This window comes from Triticum aestivum, chromosome 3A, assembly GCF_018294505.1.
Source record: "Triticum aestivum cultivar Chinese Spring chromosome 3A, IWGSC CS RefSeq v2.1, whole genome shotgun sequence".
Classification (NCBI taxonomy): domain Eukaryota; kingdom Viridiplantae; phylum Streptophyta; class Magnoliopsida; order Poales; family Poaceae; genus Triticum; species Triticum aestivum.
The window spans coordinates 688,512,408-688,535,896 of NC_057800.1; the positions used below are offsets into that span (position 1 = coordinate 688,512,408).

The 23,489-nt window shown below is 48.3% G+C and overlaps 1 protein-coding gene across 1 annotated transcript; it reads left to right on the forward strand.

The window, feature by feature from the left end:
• Positions 1-19,414: 19,414 nt before the first annotated feature.
• Positions 19,415-20,564, forward strand: LOC123059111 (noroxomaritidine/norcraugsodine reductase-like). Its single transcript, XM_044481749.1, has 2 exons — positions 19,415-19,576; positions 19,675-20,564. Exons 1-2 carry the CDS (start codon positions 19,491-19,493, stop codon positions 20,411-20,413), a joined length of 825 nt encoding a protein of 274 aa, XP_044337684.1. The 5' UTR covers positions 19,415-19,490; the 3' UTR covers positions 20,414-20,564.
• The last annotated feature ends 2,925 nt before the right edge of the window (positions 20,565-23,489 follow it).

Sequence of the window (23,489 nt, forward strand, 5' to 3'; positions counted from 1 at the left end):
TAGCGCCTTATTAGTAGCACCGGTACCCGCGCTACTGATACACCTAAAACCCGCGCTACTAGACTTTTCCCTAGTAGTGCAAGGGCCTCGAGGGCTCGAATACATAAGCTCGAAAACACAAGAGTCAGCGGAAGCAACAATATCTGAGTACAGACATAAGTTAGACAAGTTTTCCTTAATTAAGAAGGCTAGCACAAAAGCATCTACGACCGAAAAGGCAAGGCCTCCTGCCTGGGAGCCTCCTAACTACTCCTGGTCATCGTCGGTCTCCACGTAGTAGTAGGCATCGGCGGTGGCATCTGGCTCCTCGGCTCCGACATCTGGTTGCATCAACCGGAAAGAAGAAGAAAGGGGGAAAGGGGGGAACAAAGCAACTGTGAATACTCATCCAAAGTACTCGCAAGCAAGGATCTACACTACATATGCAACATTATCAAAGGAAGATTGTATATGTGGACAGGGCTGCAGAAATGCCAGAATAGAGAGAAGGCCTAGTCCTATCGAAGACTAGCATCTTCTAGAAACCACCATCTTGCAGCAACAGGAGGGAGTAGAGTAACATAAAGTAAAGTAGTAGTAATGTTATCAACCTCGGTCAGAGATCCTTTCTCGACTCCCTGCGAGAAAGCAATCCCAGAGCCATACTATCCAGTTATCATCACAATCAATTCCTCATATCCAAGTCTCATCTCAAGTCTCTAGTTCTAGTTGTATCGATCGAGATACAACTCCAAGTATCCATTACCGTAGGACATGCTATCGATAGATGTTTTCTTCCCTGCAGGGGTGCACCAACTTACCCACCACGCTCGATTAACTCCAGCCAGACACACTTTCATGGGTCATGCCCGGCCTCGGCCAAACAATACGCCGCAACCCGACCTAGGCTTAATAGAGAGGCTAGCACGCCGGACTAAACCTATGCCCCCAGGCGTCATGGGCCATCTCCCCGGGAACTCCTGCACATTGCGAACGCGGCCGGTGAGCAGACCTAGCTACCTCCTTCAACAAGGCAGGCGCTTACGCAGTCCAACCCGGCGCACGCCGCTCAATCGCTGACGTCTATTAAGCTTCGGTTGATGCATACGACACAGAACGCCCATACTATGCCCACGTGATGGTTAGTGCTATCAGGCCAGAGGCCCCTCGGATCAAATATCCAAATTGTTGTGGATTAGGAACACGCAGTAACAAGCAGAGACTCATGAAAGATGTGACCCCATTGCCCCGTCTCGAGGACTTGCGCCAAGGGCTAGGAATGCCCGGCCACGCCTCGTAATTATATCGCGGGCACCCTCCAGGTCAACCCGTCCCCACATCACTCGCAATTAAGCTCGCGCGGGTACCACGCAGGGTCGACCCGTCTTTCCAAGTAACAGGGGTAAAGTCCAAGTATCCGTGTGTCCAAACATCAAGGGGAAAACCCGAGGAATCACCCCCGGTGAATTCCACTCGATGTAATCATCAAGGTGAACGTAAGAGGATCCACCCTCGAGGTTCACACTTGAGGGGTTGCACTACAGAGCCGTATCGGAAGTGGTTAAGGAGGAAATCACCCTCGATGACCACGACCGAATAGCTACACTACAGGTTAACAACAGAAGTGCTGAAGAGGTCTCACCCTCGGCACTCGATAGTAACCCAGTAGTGTCGAGCAACTAAGGGGAAAGTGATGTGCGGTGTCGGGGCCTGGTCTTCGATCCCTTTGATCGGGTCTTCAATGATGAAGCAGGGGCAATAGGGACAAGGTGGGGGTCACTGATGTATCACTAACCAACCTATACTAAGCAGTTTAGGATAAGCATGTAAGATACAACAGCAGATACAAAAGCAGGTTATGCATCAGAATAGGAGCAAACAATAACAGTAGCAAAATCTAATGCAAGCATGAGAGAATGGAACGGGCGATATCGAGGTGATCAAAGGGGGGGGGCTTTCTTGGTTGCTTTGGCAAGAAGGGGTCGTCGTCGACGTAGTCGATCACAGGGGCGGCATCGGTCTCGGGGTCTACCGGAGAGAAGAGGGGGAAGAAACAGTAAATATAAAGCAAGCATAGCATCACAAAGCATAACATGGCAATAAGTTGTGCTGGGTGTGACCTAACATAAGCCTACACGATATAGGAGAAGGGGAAAATCAACCGGGAATGTTTTCCCGGTTTCGGACCTGTGTCAGACAGATGACCGGAGGGGGAATGTCCCATGTTCAGCATGCTAGGGGCATGTGACAGATGAACGGGCCGCGTATTCGGATTTGTTGGATTTTTCTGAGCAACTTTCATATAGAAAACATTTTCATCGGAGTTACGGTTTATTTTCTATGGATTTTCAAAGGTTAAACCATTTTCTGGAATTAATTATTTTAATAGAAAGGAAAAAATGATGTCAGCATGACGTACGTGTGATGTCAGCAGTCAACAGTCCAGTTGACAGGTCAAAACTGACATGGGGGACACACCTGTCATAGACAGTGGGTTAAACAGAGTTCAAACTAATCTAAATTAAGTTAGAAAACTTCTGGGCCTACCTGTCAGTGTCTAATTAACTAAACTAATTAGTTTTAATTATTAAAATGTTTTAGAGAGAGGATTAAGCGGTGGGGCCCGCACGTCAGTGCCTGGGGCCTGCCCAGTCAGCACAGTTGACCAGGTCAACTGGTCAATAGGGGGATAGGGGCCCCACTGGCAGTGACCTAGGGGGTGGCCCCAGGTGTGCCAGCTCAGCGCGGCCGGCAACGCCAAATGCGGCGGCGTGTACAGGGGGGATTGGAATTCTGCTATAGGGCACGGGGGAGGTCGCGGTTAGGGGCGTTCGAACGAGTGCACGAAGGCGTGTCGACTGGGGGCGGTGGCGTCACCGGAGTTCGCTGGAATCGGCGCCGGCGTCGAGGCCAGCGGCGGAGCGGCTTTGTCCGAAGGAGGAAACGACGAGGCAGCGTGCTGTTGAGCAAAAGAGGAGGCTGGGGAGGATCTACGTGGTGCGAAGAGTCGAATGGGCACGAGCCCGTGACCAAATGGTCACCGGAGACGCGTCGGCGACAAGTTACGGGGTCGCGCGTACGGGACCTCGACAAAAACTACGCTAGGAGGCACAGGGAGGGAAGCAAGTGGCACGGGCGGCTTCAGCGAGCGGCCCTGAGCACGCTCGTGTGCTCGGGTGAGCATGACGATGCCCACGGCGACGGCGGCGAGCTATGCGGTGGAGCTGCGTTCGGGCGGCGATGGCAGCGGCGGCTACGTTGGTGGATCCGTGCGGGGGAGCAAGGGGAGAGACGCGGTGGCTCACCGAGAGCCGTAGGGAAGTGGCAGCGTGCTCGGGGAGGCTCATCGGAGGCGTACGGCGGCGGCGTTCGACAACGGCCGGGGTCGAAGAGGAGCTCGATCCCGAGGCTGTGGTGGCGCCGGGCTCGATCCAGAGGGCGGAGAGGAAGTAGAGGAAGTCGGTGGAGCAGTCGGGCTCGTCGGAGAGGCACTCGGGGCTCGGTGGCCGTGAAGATGACGAAGGCGCGGCGGCGATGGCGCTCGGTTGAGGAGGGGAGGGGATCTGGAGAGCGAGGGAGAGAGCGATGAGGGAGAGAGGGGGCAAGTGGGCGAGTGGGGAGGGAGCCCGAGGCGTCGGGGCTGCCCTTATCCTCCCTGCGACGCCTGTAGCGGCGTGGCCGGCGAGGTGGTTCGACGGCGACGTGCGCGCGCAGTCGCTCGCACAGTGGAGGAGGGGGAAGACGACAGGGGGGAGTGGGCCGACCTAGCATGGGCCAGTTGGCTCGGGTGGGCCGAAGCCCACTGGGAGGCCAGGGGCTCTGGCCCTTTTCCCCTTTTTCTTTTTCCAGCAGCTTTTGCCTTTTCTTTTTAGCCAATAATGACTTTGCAAAATTATGCCACTGGCCTAAACAATTTCAAGGAATTAAAGTGCAGTGCCACAAAAAGGGTGGGATGCTTTTGGAATATTTGCCAATTTTATAAATTAAAAAGGGCATCTAATTTATTGCTTAGGTCACTGTTTTAAGTAGCTTAGGCCACTTAAACCCTTTGCAAAAATGTTGGTTCACCACCAATATTAGTTGTGGAATATTTAGCACATGATGAACAATTTTGTTTTCATGTTTGAGCATTTTTGAAATTCACTCAGAATTTGAAATTGAATTCAACTGGAATAATGAAAGAGATAGAAGACAATGATGACCAAACACTTGTTTAGCAAAAAGATTAGCTTAACCCCAAGGGTTACTATAGCATGACACTGGGGTGTTACAAATCTCCTCCACTACAAGAAATCTCGTCCCAAGATTTAAGTGGGGAAGTAAAGAGTAACTTCGGGAGAACTAACCCTTATAGGGTTAATTATGTGGTGAACAATTCAGGGGATGAGGCAGGAGTATCTCTCGAGTTGAAACTTAATAAAACATCGAGTGCAATGTATGAAGGTACAATAGGAAGTTTCAACCGAATGAACAATGATTGGTACTTGAACAGAGTGTGGGAAAGGGGGGGTTCAGAGCATAGGGAATATATCATCTCTTGGAAGATGGCTCATGACAACACACAAAGCCAAGAGCAAATGATACTTCGGAATAAAGGATATACATGAGAGTCAGGTTCCGATCTGGGACCTATGGGTTATGGGCCCACCATGTGGGTTAAAAGTAGAAAGGGCGCTAGCAATTTGCACGGTCTTGATAGCAAGGCATGTCAGAGGGTAGCATGTCAGTTATGTCGGCAACAACGTCGGTACCAAGGGCGAGGGACGAAGAGAACCATTTTCCTGCTCGTTGAATGAGGCGGGCCGTTAGGCAAAGTTCTCGTCCATCGGTGGCTACCGGTATGTTATCAACAATAGTAACAGGGTCTTACTGATAGAGTGATACAACGAGGTGTTTACATAAGCAGGGAAATATTACTGCTTATGTAATATAGATCACAATGAGGTTTAAACAAACCAATGGAAAGGAAAATGTAATTGTCAGATTAAACAGACAATGGAAAGGAAAATGTGTTTAAACACATATTTCAGGTGTATATCCTTCCCAAGGACAAGCAGAGCATGATATCCATGACATGATAGAAGTATAAAACACTTTAGATAAGGGGGAAGAAATTCATGACATTACCCATACAACGGTGTTTGGATAATTGATAAAGAAAATTTAGTATCGTGCTTCAAATGTTCTTATTGGAGATCGGATTACCACAGAAATGCTTCGAGATAGCATTCACGTGGTTTCAAGCAAAGGTCAGACTTTGGATACACCAAGGATCCATCGGAAACAACTTAGAAAATAAGTCATACAATTTTAGCAGGGAAAAGATGAGGGTTTGGCCGATGGGCTCAATAGCAAACCATCGACATGTCCAAAAAGGATGTATTCCCAAAATTAATATGATCAAGTTTGTGGTGGGGGGAAGACAAGAATGTTGTTGATGCTGACACAAGTCATCGAGAGGCAAGGATGGTATTTCTAGCCATGAATTCAATTGACATCTCTAAAGAAGCCAAAGTGTTGACGGTGATCAAGACAAATTTTGCCGAGAGACTCTATGAAGATGCCCTCGAGCAGAAAAGGGAGGATGAAGTGAAAGGCTATGAGAACCACGGATTCGACACAAGCTCAAAGTCAAGCTTGTTGTTCGAGGTGAAATGATAAGATGAGGAAGATCGACGTAAGCTTAGCTCATCGTCGGAAGTTGCTCCGGGCATAAGGACCAGGTAGCACAATTAAAGAGTTGTCATGATAAAATATAGCCGTTTAGGCTAGGAATGATGTGATGGGGTATAAAGCTTCCCGGTATCAAGTACTAGGTGTAATGCCAGAAGGTAAATCGGAGTAGAGGTTGGACGGGGGAATGATTTGCAGAGGATAAGTATTTTAACTTATCCAGTAAATGGAATCAAGGAGGAAATATGGTCGGAATCACGATAGCAAGGATCAATTCATGGATACAAGATGAGCTTGTACCAAAGAAATAATTATTTTTACGAGCAGCTTCCATGATAAGTTCTACATCGGGTCCATGGGCATGAACACAAAGGTTCAAGGTCGACTCCCACTTCTTCAATGCATAACCTTTCATTCACTCCTCGTTCTCGAAGAAATTTTAGTGTAGAAGATTTATCTGGCGAAGTACCAGAAGAGTAAGACTCACATCTCTTTTGAGTTCACACGGATTAGGGAAGGCATATGATCAACCCGTAGGGGTATCTTAGGAACACCTACCACTAACTTCCAGAGCATATAACATCAGCTCAATAGCAGAGCATGGTTGATAATAAGCAGAGGATACAATTTATCGAAGGCAATATGTATCAGGGGAAGAGTGCACGATATTCTGAATATGAAAGACTTTGCTGGATAACAATCCAACAAAGGATTCAGCGGTCCTCAATGGATCTGATGTGAGTATCAGTACTCAATCAGAAGAGGGAAAGAATGCAAAGGAAACAGATTATAGGAACAACTGAATAATTCGACGTTCAAGTTGAAGGGAACTAGGTGGACAATCATTACAACATGATTGGCCGAGATCCAACTCATGTCTAGAATGACGTATGAGCAGGAAGGTCAAATTTCAGGGTTCGACTGATGATTGCGAGCAATCGCAACATAAAGAATCAATAGGCTCAGGATGACAAGGACAAAGGATGTTAATGAATATTGCTAGACATATGGATTTAACCATAATGCAGGCAGGCAAGACTTTCGGGAGAACTAGGCTGCAGAGGATCTTTGGGAGATTGAAATGCATTCGAAGATTTTTGTGAGACACAATATCAACTGGGGATGAACGAATCTCCGATAAGTGTGAGGAACTTTTCGTAGGGTTATTCAGGCGAAAAAGGGTTACAAGGCAGTCAGAAAAAGGATTCTAGAAAGTCGAAGAATACTTTCGGGTATCTTGTAACAACAAGAACGACTAGGTATGGAAGTAAGAATGGCGAGGGTACACGTTTATCCATAAGGATTCAATGGTGTTAAGGTATTGCAAAAAGAAATGAACACAAGCTGTCGGGAGTAGATCAGAGAGTATCTTCGAATTCTTCTGGTGAAGCAGGCAACCATCTGGAATGAAGGGGCTCTCCGGGGAAAGTCGTTACGAGAACCTAATGTAGTTAGTAAATTCATTTAACCCTGAATAGAAGAGAGAACAGAGTCCGAGAGTATAGACGAGGAGTAAAAGATCCTAATACCACCCATATGGCAACGTGGGCCCATAAGCCACACAGCCATGTTAGTAAAAGTTTTGTAGTGACTAGACTCAACTTCGGCCAAGGAGTTGGAAAGGGGGGCTACCTACAGGCAGTCGGCTCTGATACCAACTTGTGACGCCCTCGATTCAATCATACACTAATCATACACGCAAATGTGTACGATCAAGATCAAGGACTCACAGGAAGATATCACAACACAACTCTAGACACAAATTAAAATAATACAAGCTTTATATTACAAGCCAGGGGCCTCGAGGGCTCGAATACATAAGCTTGAAAACACAAGAGTTAGCGGAAGCAACAATATCTGAGTACAGACATAAGTTAGACAAGTTTGCCTTAAGAAGGCTAGCACAAAAGCATCTACGGTCGAAAAGGCAAGGCCTCCTGCCTGGGAGCCTCCTAACTACTCCTGGTCATCGTTGGTCTCCACGTAGTAGTAGGCATCGGCGGTGGCATCTGGCTCCTGGGCTCCGACATCTGGTTGCATCAACCGGAAAGAAGAAGAAATGGGGAAAGGGGGGAACAAAGCAACCGTGAGTGCTCATCCAAAGTACTCGCAAACAAGGATCTACACTACATATGCAACATTATCAAAGGAAGGATGTATATGCGGACTGGGCTGCAGAAATGCCAGAATAGAGAGAAGGCCTAGTCCTATCAAAGACTAGCATCTTCTGGAAACCACCATCTTGCAGCAACAGGAGGGAGTAGAGTAACATAAAGTAAAGTAGTAGTAATTTTATCAATCTCGGCTAGAGATCCTTTCTCGACTCCCTGCGAGAAAGCAATCCCAGAGCCATACTATCTAGTTATCATCACAATCCATTCCTCATATCCAAGTCTCATCTCAAGTCTCCAGTTCTAGTTGTATCGATCGGGATACAACTCCAAGTGTCCGTTACTGTAGGACAGGCTATCAGTAGATGTTTTCTTCCCTGCAGGGGTGCACCAACTTACCCACCACGCTCGATTAACTCCGGCCGAACACACTTTCCTGGGTCATGCCCAGCGTCGGCCAAACAATACGCCGCAACCCGACCTAGGCTTAATAGAGAGGCTAGCACGCCGGACTAAACCTATGCCCCCAGGGGTCATGGGCCATCTCCCCGGGAACTCCTGCATGTTGCGAACGCGGCCGGTGAGCAGACCTAGCTACCTCCTTCAACAAGGCAGGCGCTTACGCAGTCCAACCCGGCGCACGCCGCTCAGTCGCTGACGTCTATTAAGCTTCGGTTGATGCATACGACGCAGAACGCCCATACTATGCCCACGTGATGGTTAGTGCTATCAGGCCAGAGGCCCCTCGGATCAAATATCCAAATCGTAGTGGATTAGGAACGCGCGGTAACAAGCAGAGACTCATGAAAGATGTGACCAAGTTGCCCCGTCTCGAGGACTTGCGGCAAGGGCTGGGAAAGCCCGGCCACGCCTCGTAATTATCTCGCGGGCACCCTCCAGGTCAACTCGTCTCCACATCACTCGCAATTAAGCTCACGCGGGTACCCCTCAGGGTCGACCCGTCTTTCCAAGTAACAGGGGTAAAGTCCAAGTATCCGTGTGTCCAAACATCAAGGGGAAAACCCGAGGAATCACCCCCGGTGAATTCCACTCGATGTAATCATCAAGGTGAACGTAAGAGGATCCACCTTCGAGGTTCACACTTGAGGGGTTGCACTACAGAGCCGTATCGGAAGTGGTTAAGGAGGAAATCACCCTCGATGACCACGACCGAATATCTACACTACAGGTTAACAACAGAAGTGCTGAAGAGGTCTCACCCTCGGCACTCGATAGTAACCCAGTAGTGTCGAGCAACTAAGGGGAAAGTGATGTGCGGTGTCGGGGCCTGGTCTTCGATCCCGTTCATCGGGTCTTCGATGATGAAGCAGGGGCAACAGGGACAAGGTGGGGGTCACTAATGTATCACTAACCAACCTATACTAAGCAGTTTAGGATAAGCATGTAAGATACAACAACAGATACAAAAGCAGGTTATGCATCAGAATAGGAGCAAACAATAACAGTAGCAAAATCTAATGCAAGCATGAGAGAATGGAACGGGCGATATCGGGATGATCAAAGGGGGGGGCTTGCCTGGTTGCTTTGGCAAGAAGGGGTCGTCGTCGACGTAGTCAATCACAGGGGCGGCATCGGTCTCGGGGTCTACCGGAGAGAAGAGGGGGAAGAAATAGTAAATATAAAGCAAGCATAGCATCACAAAGCATAACATGGCAATAAGCTGTGTCGGGTGTGATCTAACATAAGGTTACACGATATAGGAGAAGGGGAAAATCAATCGGGAATGTTTTCCTGGTTCCGGACCTGTGTCAGACAGATGACCGGAGGGGGAATGTCCCATGTTTAGCATGCTAGGGGCATGTGACAGATGAACGGACCGCGTATTCGGATTCGTTGGATTTTTTGAGCAACTTTCATATAGAAAACATTTTCATCGGAGTTACGGTTTATTTTCTATGGATTTTCAAAGGTTAAACCATTTTCTAGAATTAATTATTTTAACAGAAAGGAAAAAATGACGTCAGCATGACATACGTGTGACGTCAGCAGTCAACAATCCAGTTGACTGGTCAAAACTGACATGGGGGACCCACCTGTCATAGAGAGTGGGTTAAACAGAGTTCAAACTAATCTAAATTTAGTTAGTAAAACTTCTGGCCCCACCTGTCAGTGTCTAATTAACTAAACTAATTAGTTTTAATTATTAAAATGTTTTAGAGAGAGGATTAAGCGGTGGGGCCTGCACGTCAGTGGCTGGGCCCTGCCCAGTCAGCATAGTTGACCAGGTCAACTGGTCAACAGGGGGCCAGGGGCCCCACTGGCAATGACCCAGGGGGTGGCCCCAGGTGTGCCAGCTCAGCGCGGCCGGCGGCTCAACGCCGGCGACGCCAAATGTGACGGCGCGTACAGGGGGGGATCGGGATTCTGCTATTGGGCACGGGGGAGGTCGCGGTTAGGGGCGTTCAAACGAGCGCACGAAGGCGCGTCGACTGGGGGCGGTGGCGTCGCCGGAGTTGGCTGGAATCGGCGCCGGTGTCCAGGCCAGCGGCGGAGCGGCTTCGACCAAAGGAGGAAACGGCGAGGCAGCACGCTATTGAGCAAAAGAGGGGGCTGGGGAGGATCTACGTGGTGCGGCGAGTCCAATGGGCACGAGCCCGTGACCAAACGGTCACCGGAGACGCGTTGGCGACGAGCTACGGGGGCCGTGCATACGGGACCTCGACGGAAACTACGCTAGAAGGCACGGGGAGGGAAGCAAGTGGCACGGGCGGCTTCAGCGAGCGACCCTGAGCACTCTCGTGTGCTCGGGTGAGCATGACGATGCCCACAGCAACGGCGGCGAGCTATGCGGCGGAGCTGCGTTCGGGCGGTGATGGCAGCGGCGGCTACGTTGGTGGATCCGTGCGGGGGAGCGAGGGAAAAGACGCGGTGGCTCACCGGGAGCCGTAGGGAAGTGGCAGCGTGCTCGGGGAAGCTCATCGGAGGCGTACGGCGGCGGCGATCGACGACGGCCGGGGTCAGGGAGGAGCTCGATCCCGAGGTTGTGGTGGCGCCGGGCTCAATCCAGAGGGCGGAGAGGAAGTAGAGGAAGTCGGTGGAGCAGTCGGGCTCGTCGGAGAGGCACTCGGGGCTCGGTGGCCGCGAAGATGACGAAGGCGCGGCGGCGATGGCGCTCGGTTGAGGTGGGGAGGGGATCTGGAGAGCGAGGGAGAGAGCGACGAGGGAGAGAGGGGGCAAGTGGGCGAGTGGGGAGGGAGCCCGAGGCGTCGGGGCTGCCCTTATCCTCCCCGCGGCGCCTGTAGCGGCGTGGCCGGCGAGGTGGTTCGGTGGCGACGTGCGCGCGCGGTCGCTCGCACAGTGGAGAAGGTGGAAGACGACAGGGGGGAGTGGGCCGGCCTAGCATGGGCCAGTTGGCTCGGGTGGGCCGAAGCCCACTGAGAGGCCAGGGGCTCTGGCCCTTTTCCCCTTTTTCTTTTTCCAGCAGCTTTTGCCTTTTCTTTTTAGCCAATAATGACTTTCCAAAATCATACTACTGGCCTAAACGATTTCAAAGAATTAAAGTGCACTGCCACAAAAAGGGTGGGAGGCTTTTGGAATATTTGCCAATTTTATAAATTAAAAAGGGCATCTAATTTATTGCTTAGGTCACTGTTTTAAGTAGCTTAGGCCACTTAAACCCTTTGCAAAAATGTTGGTTCACCACCAATATTAGTTGTGGAATATTTGGCACATGATGAACAATTTTGTTTTCATGTTTGAGCATTTTTGAAATTCACTCAGAATTTAAAATTGAATTCAACTGGAATAATGAAAGATATAGAGGACAATGATGACCAAACACTTGTTTAGCAAAAAGATTAGCTTAACCCCAAGGGTTACTGTAGCATGACACTGGGGGTGTTACAGGGAAGGTCAAGCTCTGGCTGAGGATCTATATGAAAACACAATTCAGATTGCAACGGACTGCAAGAGGGTGGTAGATGATGTCCAGAAGAACTCGGCAGCTGGGTATGGAGTTGTAGTGCATGAGATAATTCTTCGTGCAAACTCTTTTATTTCATGTAAAGTTGTTCATGAGTTTAGGAGCTCGAACTTTGAGGTTCACAATCTCGCTAAATATGCTTTGTCTTTAGGATTTGGCCGTCATGTGTGGCTGGAGATCTTGATTTTCTACCTGTAAACATTATGGATCATGAATAAAGCATGAGAGGTTGTCTAAAAAAAACTAGTTTCATTCAATTTCTATCAGTATTTTTCTTTTTCCCCATTTTTTCGTTTTTATGAACTTTGTTCCAATTTAAATATTTTAAGAAAAATCACAAAAAATTTCATATTTGCAAACTTTTTTTCAATTTCTTGAACATTTTACAAATCCGTTAGAATGTTTTTCAAATTCATGTTTTTTCCCAAATTATGTGAACAGTTTTTTAATTTCGTGAACTTTTAAAAAAATTGTTAACTGTTTTCAAATCCATAATCTTTTTTTGAGTTCATGATTTTTAATTCATTTTTTTATTTAGCGATATTTTTCATATTAATTAACTTTCTTTGAATTGAAGACTTTTTTTTCAATCGGGATCCGCCGCGTCGAGAACCGTTAGATTTTGCCACATCTAGTGGCCCAGTCTCGTCCTGACAATTGCAACAAAGTTCGTGTTACAGAACCTTTTGCAACAGAGCTCATGTTGCAAAAAGATTTGCAATACAGATTGTGTTACATGTTCTTTTCGTCTTCGCCTTTTTGCAAGATAGACGATGTTGCGGATATTATTTTTTTGCAATGAAATATATCACAGAAGCTGCACGGTCGGTCGCTGTTGTTGCTGTAGATGTTTTGCAGCAAGAGTCTTGTTGCAAACCTTCGTCCCATCAAAAGCATTGTTGCAAAAACCATCTTGTGTGGATAAGTATGGGATAAGACGTGCATGGGCCACAACCACGTGCCATTCGTGGAAACAGCGGACAAAACCTATGAGACCGAGTGGGTGAAGGAAATCATTGTGTTTTCTCTACTCCTAGAGTGGGAGTTGGTAGCTTCCTGTCACTGGTTTTTTTTGCCTCATCACTTACCACCCCCTCCCACTGAAAAACCAAATTCCATTAAATTGATGAGATCTTGTTTCGTTCTTCCTTTGGCAGGTGCCAATTCAATTCAATCACGTAAATAATAGGTAATTAAGAATTCAGAGATCGCACCATATATGTAAGATCGCCTTTACAAAAGACAGACATAAGATTTTTCTCAATAATGTTTCCAAACAAAATCAGATATTTCTCATTTACAAATCACTAATCTCACACACTATACCATTTATTATTATCATTATCTCTACTATTAATTTACAACCACAACTATCGTAATACAACAAAATAATAATAAAAAATCTTCTTACGAAATCACATATATCTCTATTATTAAAGGGGAGTAATTCGTAGGCCGCATCCGCGCACCCCTGCGAAGGGACTCTGTGTGAGACCCCATGGAGGATGTCGTGGCTGGACCTGATGCCGGTGTGATGCTCAAGTATGCCAGGGTGTGTGGAGAATGGCCGTGGCGGCAGGCGGGTCCTCGGACCGCCATGTACATGTGTTTGTGGACGCGATCATATTGTATTTCTTATCAGTCATTTAGAGAGCCAGACAGGTTAATTCTCAAATCAAGTGTGTCCATTCAAATGTCAAGAAATTCGTTAAGGAAATCTGTCCTACAATACTCGGTAGGCCTTGTAGAAATGAATCCACTTCAAAAGCGTCTTTACCAACAAGGTTCAATTGAACAATACAAGATGCGCGTCAAATGTGTAATATCTCTTATATAGTCGTCGTTCGTATCAGCCATTCATGCGAAAATAATTTAGAAATCAAACGCTAAATCAATTTCAAAATCAAACCATTAATGCAGTTAATTAGCTAAATAGTTAATTACATATTCAATTAATTAGGTCCATTTAAATAGAATTTTTTGGCCCAAATCAATTTGAAAACCGAGTCATTAATGCAATCAATTAATCGGACAGACGGTTAATTATGCCTACAGATAATTAGAAGTAGGGATTTTTTTTCCAATTTAGCAGATAATTAATTGATTTGGTAGGCAGTTAAGTAGGCATGCAGAGCACTAGGTAGGTCGCGCCGAATTATTTTGAAAGCGCTCGCGGACAAGGATGGTCAGCTGGCTCTCAACGACATGGCTGAGAACCATTTGCCAATATGGACAACAGCCACCATGCGCTCGCGACATTAGCGACCAAGCGTTCATCAAGATGGATGACGATCATGCTCTGCAAGATGTCCACACGCTGACGGTTGCAGATGAGCAGTGGCGAATCCAGAACCAAATTGAAGGGTGGACTCAAAGTTAACGGAGAAAATAAAATGAAATGTTCCTTTGAAGAAAAACAACATCATCTCGTAATTCTTTTGTCCAAATGAGCTGAGAATTTCCAAGAATACTACTCGAGGCATCTAGTATTGACTGTAATTGTTTTGGGATTTTTGAAAAATATTATATTTTGAGGTAAATTTTGAATCTGTATAGCTAAAAAAAGGGTTTATGCTCATATTTTTTTCTCTTCATTCCTATAAATCTGCAAATAGTTTGCATAGGTACATAGGACACCTAAATTAGTTAACATAACATGAACTAGCAAGTAGGAACCACAAATGTACAAAATTACCCAGCCGTCCAACCATGAGCACTACCAGCAGCCACGCCTCAACAGCTCAACGCCTTGAATCCTTCAGCGTGAACCTTTTTTTTTTTGAGACAAACTCCGAAGCTTTTTATTCCGACGTCACAATGTTTACAGGGACGAAAAAGAGACCGTTCGGCTGTCCCAACCAAACATGTCGGCCAGCCGGAAGGGATAAAGTATGCTTCGCGAGCTTGTGAGCCTCGATATTCGAGCTTCTAAATTCGTGAGAAATATTACAGACTTGGAAAGAAAGTATATGCTCTAATATTTCATGTATGATCGCGCCATACTCTGTCGGGTTCTTCTCCTGGATATCTTGTACCACCACCTTCGCATCCGAGGCCACCTGGATGTTTGCCACGTTCAAATCATCAGCTAGGGCTAGAGCCTCCCTGATCGCCATGCAGTCGAGAATCGCCGGTTCAGCTATACCTCTGAAGACCACTGCCGAGGCTCCCAAGAAATTACCGTCTGAATCTCTAGAAATCGCTGCTACAGCTCCATGTCCTCTTCCTCTCCCCACTGAAGCATCAACATTAAACTTTGCCAGCCCTCCAGATGGAGCGATCCACCCTGATCGTCTTGGCGCTGGTCTCGAACTCTGCGACGTTTTGACGGACTGCAGTGCATTGAGTTCATTCACGTATGAGTTTACAAATGCTTGAACAGAGGACGGGCTTTGATAGATATGCTCATAAATTGCCTTGCGGTGTGCTCCCCACAGTGCCCAAAGAGTGACCACAAAGTTTGTGAACTCATCATGAGATAACGCCTCTTGCATGGAGAAAAGCCACCTCTTCGGGTCCGGTTCCTCGTTTCTATTAAGCACATCAAGTATGTGTTCAGAAGACAATGCTCATGTGCTTCGAGAGACAGTGCAGTTTAACAGCGCGTGTCTCCAAGTGTCTTCGGCTCCGCATAGGCAGCACGCGGCCGAATCCGCCATGTTTCGGTGATGCAAAAGTGCAGCCGTTGGAGTGGTACGCCTCGCAAGTCTCCACAGGAAGACTTTGAGCTTCGATGGTACCTTGATTCCCCAAAGTTTTGTCCAACCATCGCCATCTGCATGTGTGTGAGACGACCCATCTTGTTCATATAACCAAGCTTCAGGACTTAATTTCTTCTGCTGAATCATCCTATAGGCGGTTCTCATCGAGAATATCCCCCTCCTATCTTCGCTCCATGCCCAAAAGTCGTCAATCTGTCTTGTGCAAAGAGGGATCTGCAGAATTGCCTCCGCATCAATTGGTATAAAGGTTGACCGAACTAGTTGTTCATTCCACAAGGAGGTAGTGTGGTTGATAAGTTCTGAAACTCTCTGTGGCGGATGCTGGGTAAGAGATGTGATCGGTCTCTTTATAAGTGAGCGAGGTAGCCAATTGTCAGACCATATGTCGGTAGTTTCTCCATTGCCAATTCTCCTTACTAGTCCTTGCACCATAATGTCTCTCCCGTCAAGAATAGCCCGCCAGATCTGTGATGGATGGTGGCCCAACTCTGCTTCCAACAAAGATACATCCGGGAAATAAACACTCTTGAGTATGCGTGCGCTCAAGGAGGTAGGGTATTGGAGCAGAAGCCATGCCTGTTTGGACAGTAGGGCCAAGTTAAAAATTTCCAAGTCCCTAAAACCAAGGCCACCGAGATGTTTAGGCTTAATCATCTCGTCCCAGGATACCCAGCTTGGCTTACGCTTCCCTTGCTTACTCCCCCACCAAAACTGCCTGATCAAGGAAGTGATACTCTCGCATAAACCCCTTGGCAGGCGGAAGCATGACATAGAAAACACCGGTATGGACTGCGCGACTGACTTGATAAGTACTTCCTTTCCCGCAGCCGACGAATTTTTTTCCATCCAACCTCTGATCTTTTCCCATACTCGGCCTCCCAAGTATCTGAAAGTGCCATTCTTTGAGTGCCCCACATCCGTAGGCATACCCAAATACCTGTCGCTGAGGGATTCATTCTGGACATTCAAAGTGGTTTTGATGCTTTCTCTCATACCCTGCAGGAAGCCTCTACTGAAAAGATAGATGATTTCTCGTGATTTATGCGCTGTCCTGAAGCCAAACAGTATTGCTCCAACAGGTTTGATACTGCAACAACCCCTTTAACACTCGATTTAAACATCAGCAGGCTATCATCAGCGAAAAGGAGATGGTTCACGACGGGCGACGTGGGAGCCACCTTGATTCCTTCTAACTGAGACGACGAAGAACTGGATTTCAGTAGGCACGAAAGGCCCTCTGCTGCGATTAAAAAGAGGTATGGGGATATCGGATCTCCCTGCCGAATTCCTCTAGATGGATAAAAAGTGTCAAGTCTCTCACCATTAAAAAGTACTAAGAACGATACTGACCGCACCATGTTCATGATGATTTGTACCCATGCTGGAGCGAAACCCAGCTTGATCATTATCGCCTGCAAGTAGTCTCACTCTAGTATGTCGTATGCTTTCATCATATCTAGCTTTAGGGCACAAAAACTATTAACTTTGGCTTTACTGCGCTTCATAAAGTGGAGACACTCATAAGCACTGATGATGTTATCTGTAATATGTCTCCCTGGCACAAAGGCCGACTGCTCCTCTGAAATAATCTCTGGGAGAACCTGCTTCAGTCTATTTGCAATCACCTTGGACGCGATCTTGTATAATACATTGCATAGACTAATCGGCCGGAATTGAGTTAGCAAAGATGGATTCATTACCTTAGGGATGAGAACCAAAACAGTATCATTAATACTTTCTGCACTCTCCTCTCCCCGAATTATCCTTAGCACAACCTCCGTCACCTCAGCGCCACAGAGCTCCCAATGATGTTGATAGAAATGAGCTGGAAAGCCATCGGGGCCGGGCGCTTTGGTTGGAAACATCTGAAAGAGGGCTGTCTTAACTTCTTCCTCCCTGTACGGTGCACCGAGAAGATTGTTCATCTCTGTTGTTACCTTAGTTGGTACACAATTTAGAACCGTTTCCATGTTGCTTACTCCCTCCGAAGTATATAGAGATTTATAGAAATCGTGCACCATTGCTTTGAGTTCCTCCGGGTCATCAGTCAGAGTCCCCAAAGAGTTTTGTAGAGCCTTAATCATATTTTTCTTCCTCCTAATGCTTGCTCTCAAGTGAAAAAACTTCGTGTTCCTGTCACCCGCCGAGAGCCACTCAACCCTGGACCGCTGCCTCCATAAGATTTCTTCCCTATGATAAAGCTCTACTAGATTTTCATTGATCTTCAGCTCAGCATGAGTAGGCGCAGTTCTGCTTGGGTCCGACCGAAGTTTCTCCAGCTCCCCTTTTAGATTTTTAATTTCTTTCCGCACATTACCGAACGTCTCATTATTCCAGCGCCCCAAATCAAGTGATATCGCCTGAAGCTTAGCTCGTAAGCCGTCTGCTCCATTACTAACTCCGCCTCCCATCCATGCAGATGTAATTGTATCGCTCCAGGTTTCATGCCCTTCCCACATGACTTCATACCTGAAGGGTTTCTGCTTCCAACTGCTTTGCTGAACTCTGTTTAGGCTCATTAAAATTGGACAATGATCAGAAGTTACCGCCGTCAAGTGTGTCAAATCTGCTAACGGAAACCTTGCTCGCCAATCACCATTGACCAGCGCACGATCCAGTCGGACCCTAGTGTAGGATCCTCCCCTCACCTTCTTTTCAAAAGTCCAAAAACGGCCATTATAGCCGATGTCCAGCAACATGCACACATCTACTGCCTCCCGAAAACTCTGTATCTGTGCATTGCTCCGTTGTCCCGCTCCCTCATGCTCCTCGGGACGCAAAACTTCATTGAAATCATCAAGGCAAAGCCAAGGGAGGTTGCATGAAGAGCTAATGTTTTTCAGGGTGTCCCATGTTTTATAGCGTAGGTGGGTTTGTGCTTCGCCATACACTACCGTGGCTCTCCAGGGATCGAGCCCATCCTCCTCAATAGAGCAATCTATATGGTAATCCGAATAACCAAGAATCTCAACTTTTATTTCATTGTTTCAAAAAATACCAATTCCTCCGCTTCTACCACGACTGTCAATTGCAAAACTATTGTCATAACCAAATGTACCAGCTAGCAATTCTACCCTCGAGCCTTCTATCTGAGTTTCGACAATACATAAGAGGGTAGGGGTAAATTTGTTTGCAAACTCGCGAACCTCTCGAACTGTCGCGGCTTTACCCACGCCCCGACAGTTCCAGCATAAAACACTCATTGGACCCGGCGGTGCTCCTCAAAGGAGCCCGCCAAATTCTTCACAGTTGATGCTGACAATTCTGAGTCTTCTCCCGCCTTCTTGGTTCTCTTCAAGTCCCTGTGCGGTGGGGGGCTGGCTGCAGTTATACCCGCAGGCACAATCGCAAGTGAGTTAGCATCTGCAGGTGCCGTTTCTGGATTCTGGTGAGACATGGGGTGTTTGGCTCCTAGCTCGGCTCCCACGTTCCTCTTCCTGCTCCAGTCCTCCATCTCTACGTCGCTAGCCGCCTTGCTTGGGTCATAATCCTGGGCTGATCCGTACACCTGTCTCTCTGTCATGATATCTCTTCCCTCCTCAGAACGGCCACTTGAGCGCTCCCCAGCACGGCCACCTCTGCGGCCACCGCGCTGGCTACGGCCTTCCCCCGGACCCCTTCCATTGCGCATGACCCAGTTAGCTCGGAGATCCTTGAACACAAGGGCTGACGGAGGGTGAACACCATTGTCGTGTTCCTTAAGAATAGTATTAGAAAAAAAATCATTTTTTAAAGGGTAGGCTAGAGCCCTATGAAGCCCACCCACTGGACTTGCCACTGCGGACGAGGAGTCGAAATCCAGGGCCGAAAACATGGTAACGTGACATGATGCGTGACATGAGCCGGCCGTCCGGCCACCGCCTGCGCGAGTAATGCTCCGTGCGCATCGTCGAAAACAAGGAATCGCCGAGGAAGCATCTGCGGTTCTGCACTCCTGCCAGCTGCTACCAAGTCGTCATAGTGGGCAGCAGAGCTTCCAAAGAAGATTTAAGTAGCAAGGGCCAAGGCCAACCTGCCACATCGTTCACTAGCTAGTTCCAAGAACACACCGATCGACCGGCGATGGCAGCAGCAGCAGCAAGCAGAGAGGAGCGGTGGAGCCTCGCCGGCAAGACGGCCCTCGTCACCGGCGGAACCAAAGGAATTGGGTACGCCCTGCCCCTGCATGCATCTTTCTTTCATGCCGCTAGTTTTGTGACTGATCGCACACGCTGACACGCTCACTTGCGTACCATGCATGGCGCAGGCGCGCGATCGTGGAGGAGCTCGCGGGGTTCGGCGTCCGGGTGCACACATGCGCCCGGAGCGACGCCGACGTGCAGGAGCGGCTGCGCGGGTGGGCCGCCGACGCCGACGCGGGGCGCCTGAGCGGGCGCGTCACGGCCTCCGCCTGCGACGTGTCCGTGCGCGGCGACCGGGAGGCGCTCATGGCCACGGCCCGCGCCGAGCTGGGCGGCAAGCTGGACATCCTCGTCAACAACGCCGGGCAGACCTTCTTCATGCCGGCCACGCAGAGCACGGCGGAGGACTACGCCCGGCTCATGGCCACCAACCTCGAGTCCTGCTTCCACCTCGCGCAGCTCGCGCACCCGCTCCTCGTCGCCGCCGGGGGCGGCAGCGTGGTGAACATCTCCTCCGTCGCCTCGGCCATCGCGTACCCGGTGCTGTCGGTGTACTCGGCGACCAAGGCGGCCATGAACCAGCTCAGCCGCAACCTCGCCGTCGAGTGGGCGAGCGACGGCATCCGCGTGAACTGCGTCGCGCCGGGGGGCATCCGGAGCGACATCCTCCAGAGCAGCGGCATCGAGGTTGACATGGAGGCGTTGCTGGCGATGGGGAAGAAGGAGAACGAGCGCGTCGCGCTGGGCCGCATGGGCGAGCCGGAGGAGGTCGCGTCGCTCGTCACGTTCCTGTGCATGCCGGCCGCGTCCTACGTCACCGGGCAGGTCATCTACGTCGACGGCGGCCGCACCATAGCGGCCTAGGCTTCGCTTGCTACTCGATTAAACTGTTCGAGTAGCTACTGTTCTTTATATGCTACTAAAATAAGCATCTTCGTTTCGAGTTCAAAGACGACGACGAAAAGGCATCTTTTGTTCCATCTTGGACGAACGCTTGAGACATTTTGTTCCATCATGCGGACCGAACTATGCGTGCACTTTCATTGTTACAAAAGACTAGTAGATATGCCTACGCATTGCAATGGTCGGGAGGATAATTGATGTTTTCACAAAATACGGTCTTGGTTGCCGTAGGTGATAGAGCGAGGAGCTGCAGTTTTCTTACGGGCATGTTTGGCCCACAAAATCTTGATAGTAGTGAGGTTGGTCGACGTGACAGTGACCACTTAATTTGTGCCTTTTTTTTCTCCGGGTCCGCTTTGTCTCGGGGTTGCGGTCCGCTCCTCTGGTGGTTGCACTGCAATCTTGCTTCGACCACTCGATGGCATAACCGGATGGACCACCAATCCCTGTGCATAACCAAACATGAATGTTTCTTTTTTTTATCAGGGTCCATTCTCTTTATTTTAGCGTTCACCTGCCCACAGTTTTTTAAGCCAAACCGACATATTCTATTTGATTGGCATGTGCAAGCTACCACTGGCAATAAATATGGGGTCCCTAATTCTGCATATAATTCTCGAGACAACTTATTTATTCCAGACAACCTCCTTATTTTCAGACAAGCTGATGATATAAAAACGGGTGGCATTTTAATATAAGGTCCAAGGTGAGGCTATTGGTATCATAATTGCAAGCTAGCTGAGTTAGTTTTGTTCATCGTCACAATAGGAAAGGTCCATGGTTCAATCCCCTTGTGGTCTAAATTTTTTGCTGCTCGTCAGTCCGACAAAAAAAGAAACGTGTGGTAGGCCCATTCGGCCCACCCGGGGGATAAATGAAAAAAAATATCCAAGAACTACATGCGGACCGGACGGAACAAAATCAATACATATATTTAACTAGTACTAATAGAATATCCATGCGTTACAACGAGCTGCATCGGCGACTTCCTTTTTATTGTTAAAGTGCTCTCATTTTCTACCCTATTTTTTTGTCTATCTCCCACCTCCACGGCCCAGCTTTGCACCTTTTGGCGCTGCTAGCCAGGGGCTGCTAGAGCACGAGGCACAGGCGCTACAACAATGTGGGTCGCCGGTGCTGCAGACATAGGCGTCGACCGTTACAAGGCCAACACCACTCACTGCGGGGCTGCTATAGATCAGGAGCACCAATGGTTCGAAGTGGTCGCCCTCACTCATTGCATTCTTGAGCTAATTGCTTTATCAGGCCTAAGAGCATCTCCAACAGCCGTGCTAAGCGCCGCACGCAAAAAACCTGTTTGCCGCGCGCGCTTCGGCTGGTTTAGCGCGCCCGCCTGTGCTGGCTCTAGCAGCCGCGCTATAATGCAGCGCGCGCGCGCCGCTCCAGCAGAGCGCAAAAATACAACGCGCGTGCGCGCCGCACAAACCACATATACATGTATTTTATGAGCAAAAATGATCAAACAAACAAAATAAATCAACAATAAATAGTTCAATTTCGTTATCATTACAACTCAAACAAATAGTTTATCGTTCAGTACAACAAATGCAATAAACACAACAAATAGTTCATGAACAATACAATGTCGAATGCAGATATCATCATGCTCTTTGTCGTCCATGCCATGCCCACCACTCTTCAATCAAATCATTCTGAAGTTTATTGTGCGTTGCAGGACGCCGAATGGCATGATAGGAGGCAATAAAACGGGCTACCCTTTCAGCCCTCCGTCGCACTCGCACGGGATATCCCAAGAGCTCATACTGTGAGTAGTCTAAATCTTGGCCACGCTCATTCTCGATGATCATATTGTGCATGATCACACAAGCGTGCATGATGTACCAAAGCATTTTTTGATCCCAAAATCTAGCCGGTCCTCTCACAATAGCAAATTGGGCTTGCAAAATCCCAAATGCTCTCTCCACATCTTTTCTAGCCGCCGCATGAGCATTGTGGAAGTCAGGATTTTTCTTACCTTCCGACTTTTTCAACGGCTTCACGAAGGTTTGCCACTTTGGATAGATGCCATCCGCTAGATAATAGCCATAGTTGTACGTACGGCCATTTGCTACAAACTGCACCGGTGGCAATTCACCGTTTACAATCTTATTCATCAGTGGTGACCGGTTGACAACATTGATGTCATTCAAAGATCCAGGCATTCCAAAGAATGCATGCCAAATCCAAGTCTCCTGATCGGCCACCGCTTCAAGGATTATAGTGGAACCCTTTTTTGGCCGTGGAATTGCCCATGCCATGTCTTTGGACAATTCTTCCAACTCCAATTCATGCAATCTATTGAGCCAAGCATGCCAGGAAAACCGCGAGCTTTGTTCATCGCCAATAGCCTTGCGACGTCTTCAGCATTGGGAGATCTCAAATACTCCTTGCCAAACACTTGCACAATTCCCACTGCAAAGCGCTTGACACACATGATGGCTTGGCTCTCACCCATAGCCAAGTGATCATCAACAAGATCAGCCGGTATACCGTATGCCAACATACGCAAAGCGGCTGTCACCTTCTGAAAGGTGCTATGCCCGAGCTCTCCGGCGGCATTCCTCCTTTGCTGAAAAAAACGGTCATGGCTCGCTAGTTTCTCTGCAATGCGCCTGAACAACTCGGTGCTCATCCTAAACCGGCGACGAAAATACGACTTGGGGTATATGGGATTCTCCGCAAAATAATGCCTGATCAATCTGTTGTGGGCATCGATCCTATCCCTCCAATTTTTCTGCCGATCCATAACTGAACCACCGTGCTTCGGTTTTTTTATATGCATAGCTAGGATCATTGCAAGATCCTCCTCCTCTTCCATATCAAATTCTTCTTCGGAAGAATCATACGACGAACTCATCTACAATGTTCAATACTATACTATAAAAACTACAATTCAAAACATGCATCAAATTCATGAAGTTTGAGCAATACATACCTTGTAGGCGTTTTGTCAAACACCTTGCGGGCGCGGCGCGGCAGCGAGCGCTCGGGCGTTGTTCCTCGGACGACGGAGGCG